At 55.4% G+C, this 23,341-nt stretch overlaps 1 protein-coding gene across 1 annotated transcript in view; it reads left to right on the plus strand.

Annotated features, from left to right (window-relative positions):
• CACNA1I (calcium voltage-gated channel subunit alpha1 I) overlaps positions 1-23,341 on the plus strand; it is a 110,924-nt gene that overhangs the window by 53,469 nt on the left and 34,114 nt on the right. The window contains exons 6-10 of the mRNA XM_074375583.1: positions 5,897-6,056; positions 11,816-12,131; positions 13,247-13,339; positions 16,523-16,835; positions 19,241-19,662. Of these exons, the coding sequence (XP_074231684.1) occupies positions 5,897-6,056; positions 11,816-12,131; positions 13,247-13,339; positions 16,523-16,835; positions 19,241-19,662 (1,304 nt within the window). The remainder of the gene's footprint in view (positions 1-5,896; positions 6,057-11,815; positions 12,132-13,246; positions 13,340-16,522; positions 16,836-19,240; positions 19,663-23,341) is intronic.

The raw sequence follows: 23,341 nt of genomic DNA on the forward strand, positions 1-23,341 counted from the left end.
AGCCGCAGGCTGTGTCCTCTTTCGGGCCTCCCTCTTCTGCCCTGGCCCAGCAGCCGGGGAGAGTCTTTCCAACCTCTCAGACCACGACTCTCTTCTGCCCACTGCTCTCAGCGTGAGTAGAAGCCGGAGTCTCACACTCACCTGCAGGCAGCCCCCTTGTTCGCGCTCCTCCCGCCCTTGCCCTCTGCCTGGAGAGCTCTTCCCCAGATGTGCACACAGCTGCCCCATGCACCTTGCCGGTGAGGCCTTTCCCGGCCCCCGCTTTAAACCAGCCTGACCCCCGGCCCTAACCTGGCACTCCCCATCCCCTCCCCCATTCCGCTTTTTGTTTCTGTAGCACGTCTCCCCCAGCAAATGAGGAAATGCACTGATTTATTATGTTTGTTGTTTTCTGTCTGTCTCTCCCTTCCCTGAGCTAGAATATTGGTTTCACAAGGGCAGAGAACTTGGTGTGGTGTTTTTTTTTAACTGATATATCCCTAGGGCTTAGAGTGGTGCCCGGTGCATCGTAGGCCCTCACTAAATATTTGTTGAATGGACCCATCCACTCTCACTCCTCCGTTCATTCACACTGCCCTCCTCGGAGGGGCCGCTCTGTGCCAGGCCCTGGGCTGGACTGGCGGACGTGGAGCCCTGATGGGCCTGGCACTCCTCGTTTCCGGGGGAGGGCAGGGCTGTGAGCTGATGAACACTGACATTGTAGTTAAGTACTGCGATGGAGGGCGGGCGGGGCTGAGGCAGCTCACTGCCGGGGCACGAGCCCAGCCCGGGGACCAGAAGAGGTGTCCACGCAGCTGAGGTCTGAAAACAGAAGAGAGAGGGTGTGTGCGAGGGCCTGGAGGTGACCCAGGAACGGGAAGTGCGTGGGTCTGGCTCCAGCATGGACCCCCTCCTGCCTTGGGAAGTGGACCCAGCATTGTCCCTGGGGGCACAATAGTAACAGGAACCCTTATGGCAGAATCGGGGAGGGTGATGTGGGTGGGGGCAGGTGTGCAGAGGTGGGGAGTTGGGGTGCTGGGGGCATCTGCAGTCTGGCTGGAGCAGCAGGTTGAGGTGAGGCCGGGAGAGAGGCTGGAGGCTGATTGTGGGGGCCTGTGAGCAGGGGATGGGGGCAGGCGGGGTAAGGATTTACACCTTCTTCATGGGGGTAGATGGGCTTCTGAGTTTGGGGGCACCTCCCTCTGAGGTGTCCTGGCCTTAGGGTGTTCCTGAGGCTGAATAGGAACCACTGTCCTCTTCTGTAGTTGAGGCCACTGGGTCCCAGAGAGGGCCAGCTCTGCCTCGAGGCTGCCCAGCCAGGAATGGGACAGATGTCCTGTCCTGGGTCGCTGCTTTAGATGCTTATCAGGGTATGCACTACACTGGATGTTCTGAGGACTCCGGGATCCTCTTTCTGTTCTTGGCTGAGGAAGCAGGGCCCTCAGCCACACTCCTGGGTGGCCGGCAGCCTGCCCTCATCAAGGCCCACCTGGTCCCCACCCCAAGCAGAAGGCCTGAAAAGTCACACCAAGAGAGCAGACCAGGTAAGCTTCATCCTGAGAGGGGATAAAGGAGAGCCGTCGGGAGCTAAGGGCAGGAGGCCTTCATGACTAACTGGACGTGAGAATCAGAGAAGACTGACTGAAGGAGGAGGCTTTGGCTAGCGGAGGGTGTGGGGGGAGACAAATAGAAAGGATGGTCCGAGGCAGATGGTGACAGGTCTTAAAGGCAGTCTCTCTTTCCCTCCATCTCTGTTCTCTGTCTGCATTTCTCTCTCTCTCTCTGTTTCACTTTCTCTGTCTCTGTTTCTCTCTCTTCTGTATCCAGTGCCATGGGAACTGAGGCCAGAGTGGAGCCGTCGGACTTGCTTTAGCTAATTACTTGACTGTGGACATAAAAGGAGGATTAGCTGGGCTCTTGCGGGGTCCTCCCTGGCTCCCTAATCCTGTGGCCCCTTTTCCCTGGTGCGGAAGCGAGTTCCTCGCTTTGCGTCCCTAATTAGCTAATTATGCCTTGCCTCTGTGGCCCTGGGACTCTCTGGGCCCCAGGGAGGACTGAGAAGTGAGCTGGGGCCCAGCTCAGCGGAGGGAGAAAGGAGGGGAGGAGGGACCCGGCTGCCATTCAGGGAAGCCAGCTGGGCAGGTTTTCAGGAGCCTTTCAGAATTTCAATATCCCAGAGAACTGGGAAATGTAATTAATTGAGCCACAAAGGCTGGGCCCAGGGGAGCAGGCAAGGAGCAGCCAGGCTGGGACTGTGTGGAACAGCCTCCTCCAGACCGTTCTGCTGCAGCCCCTTCTCACAGCCGATGCCTGGCCCTCCGCGCTTGCCTCCAGCCTGTCTCGGCCTCCAGGATTGCTCCTTCCCCCATAAAGCCTAGAGCTGATGGAGGGCCCCTCCTGCTTAGATATCTGCCCACGGGACTCCCTGACCAGCCACTGAGCAGAGAGCCCCACTCTCCTCAGACCTCCAAGTGCGGCCTGAATGCCTTCTCTGGACAGTCATGCTCTGTACTTTGGCCTCAGCTTCTGTAGCCAGCAGGGCCCAGCTCCAGTCAGCCCCTTCAGGAATATGCCTGAAGTTGTCCCCACTCCCCGGGCATGGTCCCTTTCCCCAACACTGTGGCTCCCTGCTGGTAGACTACAAGCTCTGAGGGGGTGAAAAATGCAACATTGGATTCCCATGTGCCTAGTACTGTGTCTGGTATGTAACAGTATTTATAAGTGTTTGATGAATGACTGAATGATGGGGCACCAGAATGGCCTGCAACTAACTTACATAACATTTGGATGGATTACAGGGTGCTTGCTCTGTTTTCTTACTTCTCTCTTCTGCACACCCCCTGGTTACCCTGTTGGGGGGCGGTTGTGGCAAGGTGGGTATCGAGCCTTCACTCACCCTGGCTTGCTCTCAATTGGAGATCAGGAGCTGCAAGGGAGCCCCACTGCTTTCCCAAGAGGAGGCTGACCTAGTTTTGTGGGGAGGGAGGATAGGGGTGGGCATTAATTATTGATTGGAAATCACTCCATACGGAGCTTGTGATGCAAATCCCAAATAATTACCCTCATTAATATCCACCTCAGCAATCGCCCTGGAATAAATAAAAGTCTGGACAGGGCTACTGTTCTCCTTGTCACCACCCTTCCATCCTCCCCTGTTCAATATTTCAATCCCTCCCCATGACTTATCACATCATTCATTCATGAACAGTCATTCAGTAAATGTTGGCTGAGGCTGTGCTCTGGGCCAGGACCTGCTGGGTTCTGGGAACACTGAGGTGACTCAGACGCAGGCCCTGCCCTCAGGAATTTACAGCCCAGTGGAAGAGACAGGAGAGTAAACAGATGACTGTGCACTAAGGCTAGAAGAAGACTATATGTTGCTGTAAATGGTACCTCCAATGTTGTGCAGTATGCAACCTGTACAACTGTACATGGCAGCCTAGGCTAGGTTGGAGGCGCTGAGGTTGCCCAGAGAAGAAGAGAGAGAGACTTGGTGAGAAAGAGTATGGAAGTCTTCACAGAGAGAAAGTAGATCCTTAATGGAGCTGTGGTGGCTGAATAGGGGTTTGCCAGGCACAAGAGAGGTGGAAGATTGTTCTAGAAAGAGGGAACGGCATGAGTAAAAAAGCATGGAGGTGTGAAATCCCATGGTATCTTTAGGGAACTTTAAATAATTTGATATTGTTAGACTCAGGGTGCACACTGGGGCAGGAGGGAGAGACGAAGATGAGACTAGAGAGGCAGGCAGGGGGCACAGGGATCACAGGATCTTGTGGGGGGTGTGACCCACCAGCTCTTGACACCCTTTGGGGCCACAGACACTTGTGTGGACCTTCTTCTCAGAAAAATTCATGACATCATACCTGCATATTTTATAGCAATTCCATGAGGTTCATGCAGTCCTTCCAGGGACCTCCCCCTGCCTGCTAGGGGTTCACAAACCCCAGCTTCTGTAGCTGTTGGGAATGCCAGCAGGTTTCACACACAGTGGTGACATGCCCAGAATAGCGTTCTAGAGTTGGCATTATCAGGAATCAACCCTTCTCTGTCCTGGTCTCTGCTTTCCCTGGGCTGACTACTTCCCCAGGCAGACTCTGTCCTCCCCAGGCAAGAGGGCCCCAGCTGCTCCAGGCTTAACTCCTCCCAGCTTGGAACCCCTGCGGAAAGAGAGCATCTCTTTTTCTGTAGTTCCAGCAGAAGTCTCAGTGCTGCCTCTCATTGGGCCTGGAGTCACGTGCCCATCTGGGATCAACCACTGGGGCTGGGGGAGCAGAATATGCTGATTGGCCAGGCCTAGATCATGTGATCTCCATGTCAGCCCACCCAAACCACAGGGACTGGAATTGGGGCGTAGGACTCTTAGGACTGTGGAAGGAGGGGATGGGCAAAACCACAGAGGCTTGCAGTCCTGTGGATTCTCCAGCGGCTGGGTGGCTGGATGTTCTTGCAAGGGAGGAGTCAGGAGAGAGCGAGTGACCTGCAGACAGTTACTGAAGTTGTGATGGTGGGTGACTTCTTCCAGACTTGGGAGAGCTGGGTCCTTTTCACAGCTGGGGACTGAGCCTCCAGAGAGAGGGGGAGAGAGGGCATAGAAGGTGCAGATGGGTGAGCCCAGGGCAGGAGGGGCAGAAGGGAAGGCTAGGAAGACAGAAGTGAAGGATGGTAAGTGTGTGGAATGGGGCCAGAAGCTGAGCACGTTTTCCATTTTCTCTGTGGGTGGGAGCCCCAGAATTTGCTGAGAGTTGGGTGTGGCCCCTGAGCCGGGGAATCTTTGCAGGGTGGTTGCTGTCTTCTTGGGTCCCTTTGCTGAGTGGCCTTGTCCTCCAAGAGGGGAGGGGACTGGTTCAAGGTCCCACAGGTCCCAGAGACCAGCAGGGTGGGGATTTGAACCCATATCTCTCTAAATTAGAGGCTTCGTGCTTTCCACAGGCTTCCTCTCCCTACCTGTGGGGTTTCAGGACGTCAGACCCCTGCCTCCAATGCCACAGGAAGTGACTATCATGTTCTGCTCCCCTTCCCATGCCTGCCTGACGCCCTGTTCAGGTCACCCTGTCACCCTCCCTGGGGATGTCTGTCTCCCCTCCCAATTCCTCACTTTCTCCTCCTCACCTCTGGCTTGGCTCATTCTTTGCAGTTGTTTCTCAGAAAAGGAAAAGACCTCTTTCCCTGGCACCAGGTCAGGTCTGAGTCCTTTGGCTGGCCGTGGTTCTTCAGAGCTCTGCCTGGTTCCATCATGCAGTGGGGTGGGTCAGCAGAGTGCCTCTGGCTGGTACTGATGGGTCCTGGCATGATCAGGGGACAAGTGACTGCCCTGGAGATGAAGGACATTCAGGACACACTTATTAGGCACCTGCTATGCCCATCCTAGGTGGGGGCTGGGTATAGTGAGATGAGCCCACCTCAGTCCCAGGCCTCTGGGTCCTTGGTGTTGTGGAAAGAGTGCTGGACTTGGTGTCAGGACACCTGGTTTAAGTCCAGACCCTGCTCCTTCTGCTGTGCGACCTTGGGCAAGTAACTTCAGTTCTATGAACCTCCAGTTGCCTCTTCTATAAAATAGGGATAATAGTACCACCCTCACAGAGTTGTCACGGAGACCAAAGGAGATCATATTTGTGCACTACCCAGAAAAGCACCTGGCACATAGAAGTTGCTCTATAAATGCCTGCTTATTCATCTGTGATCTAGTGGAAGTGCAGTGGGGCCCAGAGCCATTGCCATGGCCTCTGGGTGGAGGGGCAGATACCAAGGAGAAGGTCTGTCTTGTGGCCACTGAGCAGGCTAGGTGCAGTGAGGAGGCCCTGCGCACATGTCTCACCTCTCCTCCCACCGCCTCCTGTTTCTCTAACCCTGCTCCCGCTCTCTCCTCTCTGGGACCTCTGCCTCTGTCTGCCAACCCCTCCACCCTTCCCTCTCCCAGGTATGCGGATCCTGGTGAACCTGCTCCTGGACACGCTGCCCATGCTGGGAAATGTCCTTCTGCTCTGCTTCTTTGTTTTCTTCATCTTTGGCATCATCGGCGTGCAGCTCTGGGCAGGCCTGCTGCGCAACCGCTGCTTCCTGGAGGAGAACTTCACCATGTGAGTGCGGCCCCCGGCCCCCCGCCCCGTGGCCCCCGGCCAGCTTTCCCTGGGGCAGCAGTGGGGCTGAATATTTTAGGGCTAGGAATGTCTCCCCATTGACCACCTGGTCCCAAGCCTTATTCCCAGTGGCGCAGAGAGATGAAGGGATGTGCCCAGGTGAGCTGGTGGGGGGTCTCCCGTGAATGGTTGGACACCAAATGAGCACAGAAGGCCTCTGAGCTCTCAAAATTGATATCACAGAGTTCTAGTCTAAACAGCTCCTAGTGACTCGTACTTAATACACAGTTTTACCTTATTTGGGAATTGAGAATTGGGGCCAAAGAATGGAAGCAGCAAACTAGAAGGTTGGGTAGGAGGGGAAAGGGCAGTTGAGACCCCAGCAGAAGTGATGCCAACAGGGGAAAAGAAGACAGAAAACCTTAAAAGCAGACATGGAACCCGGCTCTCTAATTACAGCCCAGACATTCCTATCAGTGACCGTGAGTCATCAGGGAAAGGTTGGCTTGCCCTCGGCCCACTTGTGTCTAAGAGCAATGCAGCAGGCAGCTTCTCAGAGAGATGATTATCCAGAGCTATCTAAACAGAAATCAAGCTTTGGTTCTTGGAGGAGTTGGGTTGCGTTGTCTGAGGAATTTGACATCTATAGTCTCAGCGGAGAGGGATGAGCACTGTCTCCGAGTGTACATACGTGCCCGTGTGTCTTTGGACATGACTTTGATTTCATTTCACTAACGTGCATTAGTGCACTCCTGCTGTGTGCCAGGCCCCAGGGACACAGAAGTAAGAAAGCATCTTCATTCATCCTCTCACTTGACAAACCCACCCAAGGGGCAGCTCTTGCCCAGCTGGTGCTCAGGGCTGAGGACGCGGTAGAAGGTGGAGTTCCTGCCCTCGGGGAGCACCCTGGCTGGAGCTGGTCACAGATGCCTCCCCTGAGTGACTTTTGTGGACTGAGGATGACCTCAGGAGCATGGGGACCCGCACAGGCGTGGGCTGGGTTCTGCTTCACAGCCTGACTGTTGCTCGTGGGAAAGGAACTAAGCTGGAGAGCCGGGAGGAGGCCTGTAAAAGAGACTGGCTCACCTGCCCATCACTGTGGGGGAAAAATGGGGGATCTGGGCCGACCAGAGATGGGACCCCTCTGTGGGTAAGGGCCCTATGGCAGGGAAGGGGACCCATACAGAGTCAATCATTTGGAAAAGTCGGGCCCTGAGGCTCGGCCTGGGGCAGCAGGAGAGGGGGCCACTGCTTCTTCTGGTCTGGCCTTCAAAGATGGAGATGCACAGGTAGGAGCTCTCAGCTTTGGGGGTGCAGGACACATCCAGACCCCTCTGTCCCACTCAGATCCTTCCCATGGTCATTCTGTGGCGGCCGCCTTCTCATTATCCCAGCTCAGCCCCAATGTTGCCTCCTCCTGGAGGCCTTCCCTCACCACCCTGTCCCCCAGGCCTTTTATTGCATTATCCTGCTTGATTTTCTTCTTAGCATTATCTCTGTCTGAAACTACCTCACTTGTGAGTTCATTCGGTTGTTGGGTGTCTCTGGACTGGCTTATTTACTTGGTTAGCAGTGAGGAAGCGCTCCTGTATGACAGAGGCCGTGGAGGTGATGCTTGGCTTTTGATCCCATGTGGAGACCGAGAAACTGAGGCTGAGAGAGGAGAACCTTGCTCCCAGGCACATAGCTTGGCAAAGTCAAAAATAGAATTAGAACCTGGGTTCCCCTGACTCCAAAGCCTGTGGTGACTGCCCCCTGTGAGTGTGCTCAAAGCATCCATCCAGGTGCGGAAGTCCCTGGGGAGACCGCAGATGGTCAGTTTGAGCGTTCTTGATGAGCACAGAATCAGGACAGTGTCGCCTAGCTAGGAAGTGGCAGGGCCCAGAGTCTGAGCCCAGATCTGGTGTCCCTTCTCCCAGAGTTTGTCTGGGCAATAATGCACACATACCACTGTTTACACCCCAGAGAGGTTTTAAAAGTGCAAATTGCTTTGACAGTGTGTCTTCACATCAGTGTTTCTTATTCCACGGATGAACCACAGTTCAGCAAGCCAGCTTCTGTTGATGGACCTTGCACGGTCTCCAAGTTCTTGCTCTTAACATACAAGCCTGCAGGGAACATTGTGTATGCTTGCAAAATGTGTATACTCGTGTGATTAATGACTAGACTCATAATTACTGGTCAAACTATAAGACATACCTCGGAGATATTGTGGGATAGGTTCCAGACCCCAGCAATAAAGCGAGTCACATGAATGTTTTGGTTTCCCAGTACCTATCAAGTTATATTTACACTATACTATAATCTACTAAATGTGTAATAGCATAAAAATGAACATACCCCAATTAAAAATTACTTTATTGCCAAAAAATACTAACCATTCTCCGAGCCTTCAGCGAGTTGTGGTAGTAACATCAAAGATCGCTGATCACAGAGCAACATAACAAATATGATAATAATGAAAGTTTAAAATATTGCAAGAATTACCAACATGTGACACAGAGACACTAAGTGAGCCAATGCTTTTGGAAAAATGGTACCGGTAGACTTCCTCGAGGCAGGGTTGCCACAGAACTTCAATTTGTAAGAAGCACGATAAACAAAGCTCAGTGAAATAAGGTATGCCCATGTGTCCATTTTTAAAATACGTTTTTGGGGTTAAGATATAAATTACAGTCAGTAGCGGGCACAGCTGTTAAGCGCACGGCTCCGTGAGGTTTACGTGGGTCCCACGCCGGTGTAAGTCTGCCCTGAGAAACTCGCAGTCCCCAGGAAGCTCCCTCCTGCCCCTCCCCAGTCATTCTCTCCTCATCCCAAAGCAGCCGCTGTTCAGTGTGACCACAGATTCCTTTTGCCTGTTTTTGAGGTTTCTTTAGATGGAATCATGTAGGCTGTTACCTTTTCTGTCTGCTTCTTTAGCTCAGCGTCCTGTGTCTGTAAGATTTGTCCAAGTTGTTGCGTGGGTCACTATTTTCTTCTGTTTCATTGCAGCGAGGATTCGGCCAAGTGAATATACCGCTGTGTGTGTTTCCACGCTGCCGTTGATTTGGGTGGTTTCTGGTTCTTTGGCTCCGCGACTCATGAATATCCTTGTACATGTCTTTGAGTGGATATGGCTATGCTTTCTTTTGGGTAAATTCCCAGGAGAGGAATCGCCGGGTTAAGGAAGTGGATATGTTTATTAGCTCCACTAGATTTTTGCCAAATGTTTCCCCCAGATGGTTGCACTAAATGTCCACCAGCAAAGTCCGAGAGTTCCAGTCGCCTCACATCCTTAGCAACTTTTGGAATTGTCAGCTCTTTAATTTTCACCGCTCTTGGGAGAGTGCAGTGGTACCTTATTGTAGTTTTCATTTGAATTACCCTGATGAGTAGTGATGTTTTTCAGCCATTGGTATATCCTCTGGTGAAGTGTCTGTATAGTCTTTTGCCATTTAAAAATTGGATTGCCTTTCTATTATAAATTTGTAGCAGTTCTATGTATATATATTGCAGATACTTTATTCCAGTCTGAATTTTCCATTTTCACTCTCTTAATGGAGTCATTTAATGAACAGAAGCTCTTGGTTGCAATAAAGTCTAGATTATCAGTCATTTTCTTAGCATTGCTTTTTGTATCCAGTTTAAACAATCTTTTCCTAACTCAAGGTCATGAAAATATCCTCCAGTGTTTTCTTTTCGAAGCTTTCTTGTTTTTGTCATTCACATTTAGGTCTATATTCCATTTCAAATAATTTTTAGAATGGCCCGTGGTTGGAGTCAAGGCTCATTTTTCATGCAGATATTCAGTTGTCCCGGCACTGTTGATGGAGAAGTCCATCCTTTCTCCACGGGGTTGCAGGAGTCCCTGTGTTACTGCCAGGTGACCGTATGTGTTTGGGTTGATGTCTACATGTTACTTGATGATGAATGTTGCCAAATTGCCCTCTGAAAAGGTTGTATCAGTTTACTCTCCCACCAACAGCGTATGAGCACCAGCGTGTCTGTTTGCACGCACCCTTCCCTGCACTCAGCATTATCGAGACTGAAATGGTTGCATTTGGATGCACGTAAAAGAGCTCCTGTCATTGTTTGTGTTTTCCTGTTATTAGTGAGGGAGCCTCTCTTCCTATATATTCGTCATTTTGATTTCTTCTGTGAATTTTCTCTTTTCCTTTGTCCTTTTCCCTCCTAGTGTGTTATTTTTCTTTTTCTTATTGAGTTATAGGAATTTGAATATGCTTTAGATGGTGATCTTTTATCTGGTTTGTATGATGCAAACATGGTATGCTGGGGGATACTGGCAAACTCTGGCCTGTTTTTGTAAATAAAGTTTTATTGGCACACAGCCATGCCCTCTTGTTTACCTGTTTCCTATGACTGTTTTCATGTTACAGTGTCGGAGTGTGTGATTGGGACACAGACCATGTGGTCTGCAAAATAATACTTACTATTCGGTCCTTTACGGAAAAAGTTTCCCTGCATCCACTTTACCCCAATTTGTTGTCTGTCTTTTTACTTTGTCAGCTAACTTTTGTCTCGCAGAAATTTTACTTGGTGTGTAATCAATCTTGTTAACCTTTTTCTTTATAGATTTTGGATTTTATGTGTCTTATACAAGAAGGCCTTACTTATCCCCAATTAGCAGAAATATTTCATATTTTCTTGTAATGTTTGTGTGGTTATTTTTGTTGCCTTTATGCTTTTAAATCCACTAGGAGTCTATTATTTTAAATTTTATGGTATATTTTACTTCACCTGATATATCCAAAATGTTATTTTTTTCAGTGTGCAATCAATATAAACAATTAATGATGGGATAATAGACATTCATTTCTTTTGATACCATGTCTTCAAGAGGTTTATTTTTGTATATGGTGTCATGTGGAAATCTAACTTTATTATTTTCCAAATGGATAGCCAATGTCTTAACATCATTTATTGACTAGTCCTTTCATTCTTCACGGATCTGAAGAGGCGTCTCTATAACTTACTAAATTCTCTTTTATACATGGGCGTCCCTATGCTCTGTGGTGTTCCACAAATCTCTGTTCCCGTTGTGATACCACACTGGATTAATAATCAGCACTGAAGAGTATTTTGCTCTCTTGTGGGGCTGCACTCCATTCATCTTTCTTATTTAAAAAAAATTGTCTTGACTATTCTTCCATTCAGATAACTCCTAGAACCATCTGGCCAGGTTCCATAGACAGAAACATGTTGGGATTCTGATTGGGACTGCAGTGAATCACAGATTATCCCTATATGATGGGCAGGCAGGGTCTGCCACCTCTCTTTACAGATGAAGAAACTGAGATCCAGAGAAGGAAAGTGACCAGCCCAGGGTCACATAGATGGGAGAGGGTGGGGCAGGAAGAGGATCGTACCTTCAGTAAGGTACTGAATGCTGATCAGTAAGATTCAGCATTTGTGTATTGAGCACCTACTCTGCACCGACCAAACGGTGTGTGGGTGCTAGGGTGCTCAGACCCAGTCTTTGCCCTGGAAGAGCTCCAGCCTCCCAGGGGAGTTGGGTGCAGGAGTAATAATGGAGGTGTGTGCAGGGTACAGTGTTTCCTGAGCAGGGCGACCCTGGAACTGCCCACAGTGGGTCAGTGGGTGTTTTGGGGACCATGGCAGAGGTGGGAAGGGTGTCCCAGGCAAGGGGAACAGCATGTGCAAAGGCCTGGAAGCAGTGACAGCCTGTTGGGCCAGTTCTGCCATGCTGCGTGGTGGTGACCGCCCCCTTCTCCTCTATCCCCGCCCTCACCTATGGACAGACAAGGGGATGTGGCCCTGCCCCCCTACTACCAGCCAGAGGAGGATGACGAGATGCCCTTCATCTGCTCCCTGTCGGGGGACAATGGCATCATGGGCTGCCACGAGATCCCCCCGCTTAAGGAGCAGGGCCGTGAGTGCTGCCTGTCCAAGGACGATGTCTATGACTTCGGGGCGGGGCGCCAGGACCTCAACGCCAGCGGGCTCTGCATCAACTGGAACCGCTACTACAACGTGTGCCGCACAGGCAGCGCCAACCCCCACAAGGGCGCCATCAACTTTGACAACATCGGCTATGCCTGGATAGTCATTTTCCAGGTGAGGCCTTCTGGGCTGGGGCTGGGGGAGGGCAAGGTGGGTGAGCAGCCTCGCCCGGCAGGTGGGGCTCTGTGCTGGGCGTTTGCAGCCTGGCTCACTGATGTCTGCCCAACGTGCCCGTTTACAGACAGCAGCTGAGTTTCGAGGAAATGGCTGTAGGCCCTCAGGTTTATTGCTTCATGTCTCTGTGCCTCCGTTTTCTTATCTCTAAAATGGGAATGATAAGTTTCCCCCACCTTGAGTGGCTGAGAAGAATAAACCAGATGATGTGAGCAGAGCCCAATGTGCAGTGAGTGTTCAGTCAAGGTTACCTTCCTGCTGTCGTCAGAAGAAGGGAGGGGGCAGGTACAGAGGGTGGTGGCTGAGAGGCCCCTGGGGGGACGGCAGGGCCTTGCCGAGATGGCTGCCGTGTGCACTTTGCTCTGGGGAGTGGCAGGACCACTGAATTCAGAGCTGCAGGCGTGATGTGATCACAGCCTGGAAGCTGTGTTTTGGGACCCTCTGGCCCCCAGAGGGTGGTAGGCTGTGCATTTGCCAGACATGAATAAGACCATGGTGCTGGGGAAGACCCAGTGTCCATCTTGCCCAAGGCTGCTCTGTTTCCCTCTCTGGGAAAATGTGTGGGGGACAGAGTCACACCAGCCTCGTCACAGCCACACTCCCAGGCTCAGCTGAGCTGCACTCCAGCCCTACCAGGTGGGCTCCGTTAATCCCACACACTGAAGAAGCAGCTGAGGCTCAGAGTGGCCTGGGGGCGAGCTGGACCTGCAGCGTGGGGCCCCTTGCTTCCAGCCCTCCTGCCGTGGTGTGGTAGACTGGAATTCGGGTGGGCTCTGGAGTGAGAGAGACCAAGTTAAGTCACCGGTCCACTCCTTCCTGGCTGTGTGACATTGGGCAAGTGCCCTAACCTCTCTGAACTTCAGTTACCTCACCTGTATAATTGGGGATGAGGATGGCTGCCCGGTGGAGCCCTTGTGAGCTTGATAGAGACAGCGTTTGTAGGTGCCCCGGCACACAGTGGAGCCTCTGTCTGGGGCACTTCCTTTGCTGCCTGCCTTTCGGGAGGGTCAGCTGTCTAAGGCAATCTCTCCTCCTCTGCTGTGTCCTGGCTGCAGGTGATTACTCTGGAAGGCTGGGTGGAGATCATGTACTACGTGATGGATGCTCACTCCTTCTACAACTTCATCTATTTTATCCTGCTTATCATAGTAAGTGTCAGGGAAGCTGGGGCTCTTCGGGCAAGCTCAAGGACCCATGACCAGTGGACCAGAGTTGGGGGGGTCTTTGGAAGTCCCCAGGGTGCCCCTCAGAGCCAGGAGAGCTGAGTGGGAGACAGCTGGAGGGGCGATTTTTAAATGCAGCCGGGCCGTGGGTGATTGAAGGAGCTCATCGGGGGTGGCTGCTAGAGGCATCCATCACTTCCGATTGCCTTTCTCATTTCTGGGCATTTAAGTCTGCGCGCTGCTCCTGCTTGTGTTTCTCTGCCTTGTTGTCTCTGGGAATACATGCTTTTGTGACCCTAGCAGGGATGCAGCCCCAGGATGAAAGCTTCTCCAGGGCTTTAGCTTCTCCCTTTTTCCCTGGGTTGGGAAGATGAGATGCTGTGAAACGGAAGCCTGGGGCTGGTTGTGAGCTGGTGGTGCTCCCTGAAATTCTCGGAGGGACTCGCATCTCTTGAGCAGCTCTGCTTTGTAGGGGAGACCTGGAGATGAAGGGGGGCGCTCTCAGCCCCACAGAGAGGGCCCCCTTCCTGGCCCGCCCCTCCCACCACCACCCCGTTTCCCCAGAGCCATCTCATCCACCTTGTCATGCCTGACTGCAGCTTCAGCCACAGCACAATCCCCAGATGTCAAGGTGATTCACTCCTAGGCGAGTCGCTGCTGGCTCCCTGCTGCTGCAAGGCCAGATTCTCCGGCTTCCTGGTGGTGGGAGAGAGGGCACGCTTGGCCCTCTGGGGCAGCACCCTATCCTGGGCTGGTGGTACTTTGACCTAGGGGTTCAGGACAAGCTAACCTGAGACACACCTGCTGTTGGCTTAGCTTCGATGCCTCCCTGGATCCTGGGGCCTTGGACCCATAAGGAGACACCCCAGATCAAAGGGGAGGGGCCCAGGCTTTGTTCGGCATTGCCATCCATCCACTGGTTTAGTCATTCCCCAGCACATTCAGGACAGCCTGCACTGCATCAAGCCCTGAGCTGAGGGCTGGGTACTGAGCAGTGAGTCAGGACGGCCAGTTCTGCCCTCCAGGAGCCCACAGTCTCGTAGGGGAAGATGGGCTACAGCAGACAGGAGCCAGACAGCGTCTTAGGTGCCATGAGAGAAGGAAGCCCAAAGGAGGCCTCTAACCCAGCTTGGAGAGGGATGGGGGAAGTAAGGCTTCCTGGAGGAGGTGATGCCAGAATTGAGCCTTAAAGACTGGAGATGGAGGTTGAGGGAGGGAGCCAGAAGAAGAGTGTCCTGGGCAGGGGGCGCCTGCAGAGAACCTGAAGCCAGACAGAACCCTGCAGTGGGGGGACTGTCAACCACTGGGGTTGCCGGAGGAGCCCAGAATTCCAGAGAGAGGCTGGAGGATGCTTCATCTGCTTCTCCTGAGGGAGTTAGGGGTGGGAGTCTGAGGGTGGTAACTCCCAGTGCGACCCTGGGCGGTCCCTTAGCTCCCCGAGCTCATCTCGGAGCCGGGAACAGGGACGGCACCTGGCTCACAGGCCCTGGGGAGAGTTAGAGGAGATGGAGCCTGCAGCCTGCACAGCCCCTGGCACACAGTAAGTGCTCAGTAAATGTGCCCTGCTGCTATCATTGCTGTGATGATTGGGCCCTGGGTGGCCCTGTCCCAGGAGAAGGCATGCTGGTGGGATGCTGAGCATGCTGAGTTTTCCAGGTGCTGGGAGGGATCCAGACAGCAGAGCCTGAGCCACCATGCTGTCATCCTATCCTCACAACCCTGGCCATGCAGGTCACTTGTCTGTTCCTCAGAGCCCCAGAGGGGTGAGATTCCTGGCGGGGGCCACACAGTGGGTGAGGGGTCCTTGGCCCTCAGAACCAAGGTCCCTAGTGCTCCTGATTGGGAAAGCCCTAAGCTCATTTTGCCCAAGCCTTCTGTTTTACAGATGCTGAAGTGGAGGTCCAGAGGGGATGGGGAGCTGCCTGGTTACCCCGGGGACAGCAGCTGCAGAGGCAGGTGTGAGCTCCCAGAGGGCAGGGTCTGTGCCCCTCACCCAGGCCCGAAGAGCGGGTCTCCAGGAAATGGCTTATGAAAGAAATGACAGAGAGAGCGAATGAGTGAGACATCTTCTTACTTTAGAGGCAAGGGATTTTCCCAGAGTCCTCTGGGCAGGGAAGCTCCCCAACTGCTATACTCTCTCCCTCCTGAACCCCAGCACCCCAGCCATGGTGGGGCGGGGAGGGGAAGGAAGGCAGATCAGCAACTGGGGCTGCAGCCTTCAGGAACCTCCTGGCGGGCAGCCTGGAGGAGGATGAGCCACCACCAGCCCCTCTCTCTGGCAGGCAGCTGAGTCTGTTCAAAGGTTTAGCACATCTCTGGGAGGAGCCTGCCCTCTGGCAGCTGGGGCAGGAAGGGTTCTTTTGCCTGTGGTGCCCCCTGGAGCTGGGCCCTGGGGCTTGAGGTGGTGAGAGTCCTAGCACCAACTGGGTAGCCTCTCCCCACCAGCCATCCAAGCACAGACAAAGCCACACAACGAAACCCTTTCTAGGGAAGCTTCTCTTTCTTGTCTGGAGGCCCACCTGGGGCCAAGGTCAAGGCTGTAGAGAGGGCAGGGCTGGGGTGGGACTCAGGGCCTGGATAGCCCGGGAGGGGCTCTGCCTCCCTCTCTGGCCTCAGCGCTAAGGGCCTAGGGGCCTGAGGGGAGTGGGCTGGGAAACAGGCTCCACAGGGGAGCTGGGGAGCTGCCTGGGCCACGCTGTCCTGTGGCCCTGGCCTCCTCCCAGAGCAAGACCTCCTCCTGGAGCCAGGCCTCAGCCATCTTTTCCTGTCCCTGTCTGTGCCTGTGCCTCTCCGTCTCTCTGGGCCCTCCCCTTCCCCTCCTCCTCCTCTCCCTGTCTCCACCTGCCCCCTGTCACTTTGTGTCTCCCCCACCCTCTGTGTCTGTCTCCCTCTCCCTCGGTGTCTCTCCTTGCCCTGGTCTCTCTGCACCCTGGCTGCTTCTCCCTGTCTGCGCTCTGCTCTGTCCTTTCCTTGTTCCGTGTTCTGGATCTGTCCCTGCCCCTCCTCTTGTCTTCCTTTCTGCCTCTGTATCCCTCTGTTCCTCCGTCTCCATCACCGTCTCCCCGCCTCACTTTCTCCATTTCTCCGCCTCTCTTTCCCACCCTCCGGCTCCCTGCCTCCACCATCCCCTCTGTCCCTGTCCCTGTCCTCTCCTCCTGTTGGTCACAGGTGGGCTCCTTCTTCATGATCAACCTGTGCCTCGTTGTCATAGCGACCCAGTTCTCGGAGACCAAGCAGCGGGAGCACCGGCTGATGCTGGAGCAGCGGCAGCGTTACCTGTCCTCCAGCACCGTGGCCAGCTACGCCGAGCCTGGCGACTGCTACGAGGAGATCTTCCAGTACGTCTGCCACATCCTGCGCAAGGCCAAGCGCCGGGCCCTGGGCCTCTACCAGGCCCTGCAGAGCCGGCGCCAGGCCCCGGACCCGGGGACACCCAGCTCCGCCAAGCCCGGGCCCCACGCCAAGGAGCCCAGGCACTGCAGTAAGTGGCCCTGGCCTCCCGAGTGCCCCACGCAGACCTTGTGTGCCTCCAACTGGGGACTCAGAAGTGGCACCGTTTGCAAACATGTCCTATCTCTCCAGCACAAGCAGAGGTGTCCAGCAAGTTCAGAACCCACATCTTCCCCTGGGAGTTCCAGTCCACAGCCCTTGGTTCCCTGTCCCCTTTCCCGACCACCAGTCAGTGCCAGGCCTGGGCTAGCCCTGGGCCTGGGGGACTCAGCCCCACCCTGGAGGGATTCTCTTCCAATCCAGTGTGCGCACACCAACTCAGGCTCCGCCCTAGGATCCACACTTCAAAGAAATTCTCAGTCTTCTGAAGCTATAAAATCCCTCTGCCACTACAGCCTGCCCCCTCCCCCTTCCCCCGAGGGTCCCTGCTTGCTAGCACACCTGAGCCGTGATGCTGGGTCACCTGGAATAAAGGGGCCATGGCCAGCCTTGCAGAGACAGGGCGTGTTGGGAACACGTGCCACTCTATAATCTGCTCCTGCCTTGGGGCCATTTCTCCTGCTTGACTGTAGACGGTTCCAGAGAGTTAACAGTTTAGGCTTAGAAAAGATTTTCCATTCGTTTTCTCCTCTATTCTAGAAAACAGTCCTGAGAAGGGAACAGAGTGAGTAATATTATCCCCAGTGTTCAGATGGGAAGACTAAAGTCCAGAGAGATGAAGGGAGTCACTTGAGGTCACATAGTGTGTCAGTGACAAAAGCTCAGCATTGGGGATGTCAGAGGTACACTCTCTGCTGGGCCCACCTCCGGGGGAAGTGAACCTCTCTGGTGGGAGGAGGCAAAGGCACCACAGGAGGTGGGCCCCACCCCAGGCCCAGTCCTGCCCCCAGTTGGTGCCAGTGAGGAGGTCAGCAGGCATCAGGACTATCCTAGAGCAGGCGCAGGTGTGACGGTGGGCAGCCCGGCCCCTCTGCCGGCCTCCAGCTCCCTGCCATGGAGTGAGGACGAGGCGGTGCACTGTGGGAGTCAGCCGCCCCCAGCCCCTGCGCTCGCAGCTCTCACATCCTGGGAATCAGATTCTTGAGAGGCAAGCTGGAGAATTCCTCCTCAGAGCTGCCGCCCACCCGTCCCTGGGTGCCAGCCGTCCAGGCACGGTGCTGGGGGAGGTTCCAGGTGGCCCGTGGGCTGGCCCAGCACGTGGACGGGGGAGCTGGGGTCTGGGCAAGGCTGGCACCCCGTGTTCCTGGATGACGCGGGGAAGGGTGTTTACTGCTCGGGGCTTCCTGCTGCTGCCCGCCACCCTTTCTAGGGAACCTGCATGGAGGGAAGCCCTAGACGGGCTTCTGGAGGGAGGTCATGCCCTCTTGCCCCATGGGCTCTGTGCCTCTCCCACCCCCCTTCCTTGGGAAACAGGTGTCAGAGGGCCCAGCCCCACATACAGTTGGGCTGGCAAGGGCTTTGCTCTGACCTCTGGTGCTGAGGTGGCCCCACTCCAGGCTTCTGGCTGCCCCACCAGTCTAGAGGGCAAATGAGTCAGAGGGCCTTGTCCATGTGTTGGGAGGTATTTGGAAGCAAGTGCAGAAGTGAAGGGTAAACATTACAGGTTTTTTTCCTCTAATTTTTTTTCTTTTTTGCTACATAAGCAAAACCTGTTTATTCTAGGAAAATGTAGACAAATATAAAGAAGGAACCAAGCCACCCAGAAAGAGCCTTTCTGACACCTCTTTGAAATGGTTCAGAGATCATACAACTTGAGTCCAAGACCCTCCCAGCTCCTCACACTCCCAGGGCAGCAGAGGGGATGGCAGCTCCGGCCCCTCCCACTGTGTCGGGCCCTCCTGCCCGCTCCCCAGGGCCTGGACAGGGGGAAGTGGGAGGGGTGCGTCCAGAGCCCCTGCCCAGGGCTCCTTCCTCCTTCCTCCTGGATGCAAGAAGCCCCCGACACAGGCAGGAGAACTGAGGAAGGCCACAGCCACCTTGGCCTCTTCTGAGGGATGTCTGCCTGCTTTGCTGGGCTTTCAGAAGCTCCTCTTCAGCCGCTTTTTCCAAACTCCAAGATGTCATGAATCAGGACCGTGGGGAGGGCCTGGGGTTCCTGGAGGGTCTTTCAGTGACTAACCTGGGGCCAAGGGCCAAGGGATGACAAAGCAGGGACCCTGTTCTGGGCTTATCATGTGTCAAGGATAGAATCCGCCCCACAGCCCTGCAAGATGGGTGCTCCTCGTCCCTGCGCAAAGAAAGCCCAGAAGGTGAAGCTATTTCCCCAGGAACCACATGCCTCTGGGCCTCCAGGGATGGGGTGGAGGGCTGGCAGGTTCCAGGTGACCGTGTGGTCACACGCAGGGTGGGCACATGCTGGGTGTGGGCGGAGGCTGCCTCCTCCGTGACCCGCAAGTATGACCCGAGGCATCCACCCTGACCTCTGCTTGCTTTCAGAGCTGTGCCCCCGACACAGCCCCCTGGACCCGACGCCCCACGCGCTGGTGCAGCCCATCTCTGCCATGCTGGTCTCGGACCCTGCCAGCTGCCCCCGCTGCCAGCACGAGGCGGGCCGGCGGCCCTCGGGCCTGGGCAGCAGCGACTCGGGCCAGGAGGGCTCGGGCTCTGGGGGCTCGGGTGGCAGTGAAGATGAGGCTGACGGAGACGGGGCCCGGAGCAGTGAGGACGGGACCTCCTCAGACCTGGGGAAGGAGGACGAGGAGGAGCAGGCGGATGGGGCTGCCGGGCTGTGCGGAGACGTGTGGCGGGAGACGCGAGCCAAGCTGCGGGGCATCGTGGACAGCAAGTACTTCAACCGGGGCATCATGATGGCCATCCTCGTCAACACCGTCAGCATGGGCATCGAGCACCACCAGCAGGCCAGTGGGGGCAGGCACGGGGCGCGGGCTGGCACGCAGGCGCAGGAGGGCCCTGGGCAGCCCGGGTCTGTCCAACACCCACTCTGTGTCTGTCTCCCCCCAGCCTGTGTCCCATTCATCCATGTGGCCTCAGTGCCTGGCCCAGGGCCAGCCACAGAGGAGGCGGAGCTCAGGGTGAATGAGTGACCAAGTGACTACTCAGGGTGAGAACGAGGGGTTCCAGTTCTGTTCCCTCTAAGCGTCTCAGCCTGGACACCAAGGCACCCACAGCCCACTCCCTGCCAATCCCTGCCAAATCCTAACTTCCATTCGCCACCCCTCCACGTAAGCCTGCTTGTCTCTTGTCTCCAAAATAGCTGGACTGATCTTTCCAGAGGCTGGGATCTCCCCTGCCCCCAAACCTCCACAGCCCCCATTAATGCCCTTGGCATGAAATGCAGACTTTTCCACTGACATTCAAGGCCTCTCATGCTCTGCCCACAATGTACCTGCCCTCCTGTCCTTGACGCACCCCCTGACTTCCCCCTCACCACAGCCCCGAGGCTGCCCTGCAGAGGCTGTCCCCCATCTCCCTTCTTGGCCAAACCTGTGGTTGCTTCTGTCCTCAACTCTGGGTGCACGGGGTGCAGGAAGGTGTTGGCTGAGTAGAATGGTGTGTCCCAGGCCCCTTGGGCCATCAGGGATACTGCTGGGGTTCAGAGGTGAGATGAGTTCAGAGAAAGGGTCCCCAAGAGGGGATAGCACGTGGGGGAGGGGACAGCTTCTGGGAGGTGGCAGGAGCACAGGGAAGGTGTGTACAGCAGGAAAGGAGGCTGTTGTGGGGACACAGGATGGAGACCTGTGAGGGGTTAGCACAGATGTCCCTAGTCCATGGGTCATACCTGGGGTGACAGCTTTGACAAATCCAGCCCTGGCTTCGTTTGGAATAACATCATTTTCTGGCTCCCATTGTGCCCCAGCCCTTAGGTGGGGGGCCCTCCCCTAACCTGCACCCCAGCCCTGTGAGGCTCTGCATCTGGCAGCTGGTGACCCTGAGGCTCCAGGAGGGGATATCTCCAGCCCAAGGTCTCACAGCCAGACAGGGGCCAAATTTGAACCCACATCTTTGTGTGGCAAGACTGACGCCCTACAGGGTTTTGGTTTTTGACGCCCCCCCCTTTTGCTTCCCTGTGGCCCTCTTTCTGCGGGGCCTGGCCGCCCACTGTGCCCGGGGGTGGGCCACACTCTCATTTCCCTGTTCATTAGTTCGCCAGACACAGGCTCTATTCAATTTACTGAAATGCGGCCCCTGGGGCTGCCACCACTCTGCTCAGAGCTGCCTGTTTGCCGGTTTGCCTGCCGTTCCAGCTTAATTAAAAATGTCTTGGGGAGGGCTGGGGGAAGGCTCTCTGCAGGGTAAAGCTGGTGAGACCGGCAGCCCAGACCCCCTGGCCTAGGGTCCCACCTTCTGGCCTTGGCCTGGCCAGGTCAGACAGGGGCCAGAGGCCTGGCTGGGCCTGTGTCCCCAGGGAGAGCCCCACAGGGAACCGGTGCTGTTGGGATACTGGCTCTAGCTTCTGGGTGGGGCAGCACCAAGGGTGCCCATCACCATCCTGCTGCACCAGAACCTGAGCCCTGTCCCTGCCAGTGGCTTGTGGAACTAGCTTGCAAGAGCCAATTTTCTCATACTCAAGGATTTGGCAAACCCGTTGTTAAAAACAGTTGGTAGCTTGAAATTGGCCGTGGTGGGAGTATTTACACCATGGAAATTGGCACATGTTGCAAATCAGGACTATTTTTCAGAGGCCTGTTTGCCAGCGTACTGCTGGCTCCTGCCTTCTCAGCCATCCCCCCAAGGCAACACGGCGGCCAGGGCTGCTCCGTTCGCTGGTCCAGCCTCTCTCTCTCTATCTGCAGCGCCAGCCTCAGGCCAGGCCATAGTCCCTGCTCAAGCCTCCTCAGGGTCTCCCTCCCTGGCCTGGCCCCCCTCACTCCTGCCACATCCTACTGAGCAAGGTTTTCGGCCTCCATATGGGGAAGCCGCCTCTGTGGCCCCGCAGGTACCCCTGTCCCCTGGCTGGTCTGGGAGAGGCTGCCCTCACTGGCCAGGCTCTGCCGCTTCACAGGACCCTCCCTGGCCTCCTCATCCATGAGCAGGCGCCCTAACTTCATGCCCTTTTCCTCATAGGGATCAGCTCCCATATACTGAGCACCTACTAAGCGCAGGTATTACCCCCACCCCCTTCCCACTCTGAACGTCACTGCCAGAGAACTGAACTCTGTCAGCTCAAGGTCTGGGCTCCGTCCCTGGTTCTGCTGTTGACCAGCAGGGAGGCCTTGGGCAAGTCGCCTGGCCTCCTTCAGCCACTGTCCCCATCTGTTAATGGTCACACGGACCCTTCTTCCAGAGGGAGGGTTAAATGCATCAAGAAGCCTGGTGCATAGTAGGTCCTCACTAGTTATGAATAATTTTCTAATTTTTTGTTGGAGCCTTACGCCACCACCCTTGGAGTGAGCTTCCTATATGCCATCTGGAGTCTCAAAAAATTATTAATTAAAGACAAAGTGAGGGGGAGGAAGAATTTAAAAAATGTTCTCTTTAAAGCGGCTCGGAGTGTCAGCCATTGACCGAGCTCTGTGCAGGGCCTGCTCCTAAGCCAAGGGTAGTTTTGCTCCGCAGCCCCCGCTCCCAGACACTGCTGGCAGGGAGCGGGCCGCCCCCGAGTTTATTTTGAGCAGCCTCATCTGAGGGGCGCCTGTGGAGAGAGGTGGCTCAGGGCTGTCTGGGGGGCAGGGAGGGAAGGGGAGGAGCAGGAGAGACGTGATTGTATACTGCCCCTCTCCTGCGGGGGAGGTGACTGCAGAGGGGAGGCATCCTGGGGCCCCACCCTACCCTGGCTGCCCCACCCTACCCTGGCTGCCCCACCCTACCCTGGCTGCCCCACCCTACCCCGGCTGCACAACCCGCCTGCAGGGAGCTTAGTGTGGCCACCGGGTTGGGGGGCTGGCAGGTGGTGAGGTGGGGGGCGGCAGGTGGTGAGGTGGGGGGGCGGCAGCTGGTGAGGTGGGGGGCGGCAGGTGGTGAGGTGGGGGGCTGGCAGCTGGTGAGGTGGGGGGAGGCAGGTGGTGAGGTGGGGGGCTGGCAGCTGGTGAGGTGGGGGGAGGCAGGTGGCTGCTTTCTTTCTCCTGCTGCGAAGTGGGGCCACCCCTGCCTCTGGGGTCACAAGCACTCAAATGAGAGGTGAGATTGTGGGAGCCCATGGCCTTTAGGTGGTCGCTGCTGCCAAAATCACAAGGGAGTGTCACCAGGGTCCTCGTGGCCACATACATTCCTTGCAGGCACTGGCCTGGGAGGAGGTGACAGGGGAAAGTGGGGGTCAGCCAAGCAGGGGCCTTTGTGTGACCCATGAGGTGGTCAGATGGTGCCGAAGTCGGTCCCCCACCCTGCATAGCCCTGGGGTGGAGGGCCCAGGACAGTCTGTGACTGAGACAGGTAGATGGGGTCGACTTGGGCAGCCAGATTCCTCTATCATCATCTGATGTGTTGCACATCTCCTCCCTGTGTGAGCCTCACGGCAGCCCTCTGGGGCAAGCAGGGTGAACATCTTGTCCCCACTGGGCAGACGGGGAAACAGGCTCAGAGAAGTGGACTGGCTTGCCCAGTGTGACATGGTGAGCAGCTATCAGCACTGGGCTCTCA

Source organism: Camelus bactrianus, chromosome 12, assembly GCF_048773025.1.
Source record: "Camelus bactrianus isolate YW-2024 breed Bactrian camel chromosome 12, ASM4877302v1, whole genome shotgun sequence".
NCBI lineage: Eukaryota > Metazoa > Chordata > Mammalia > Artiodactyla > Camelidae > Camelus > Camelus bactrianus.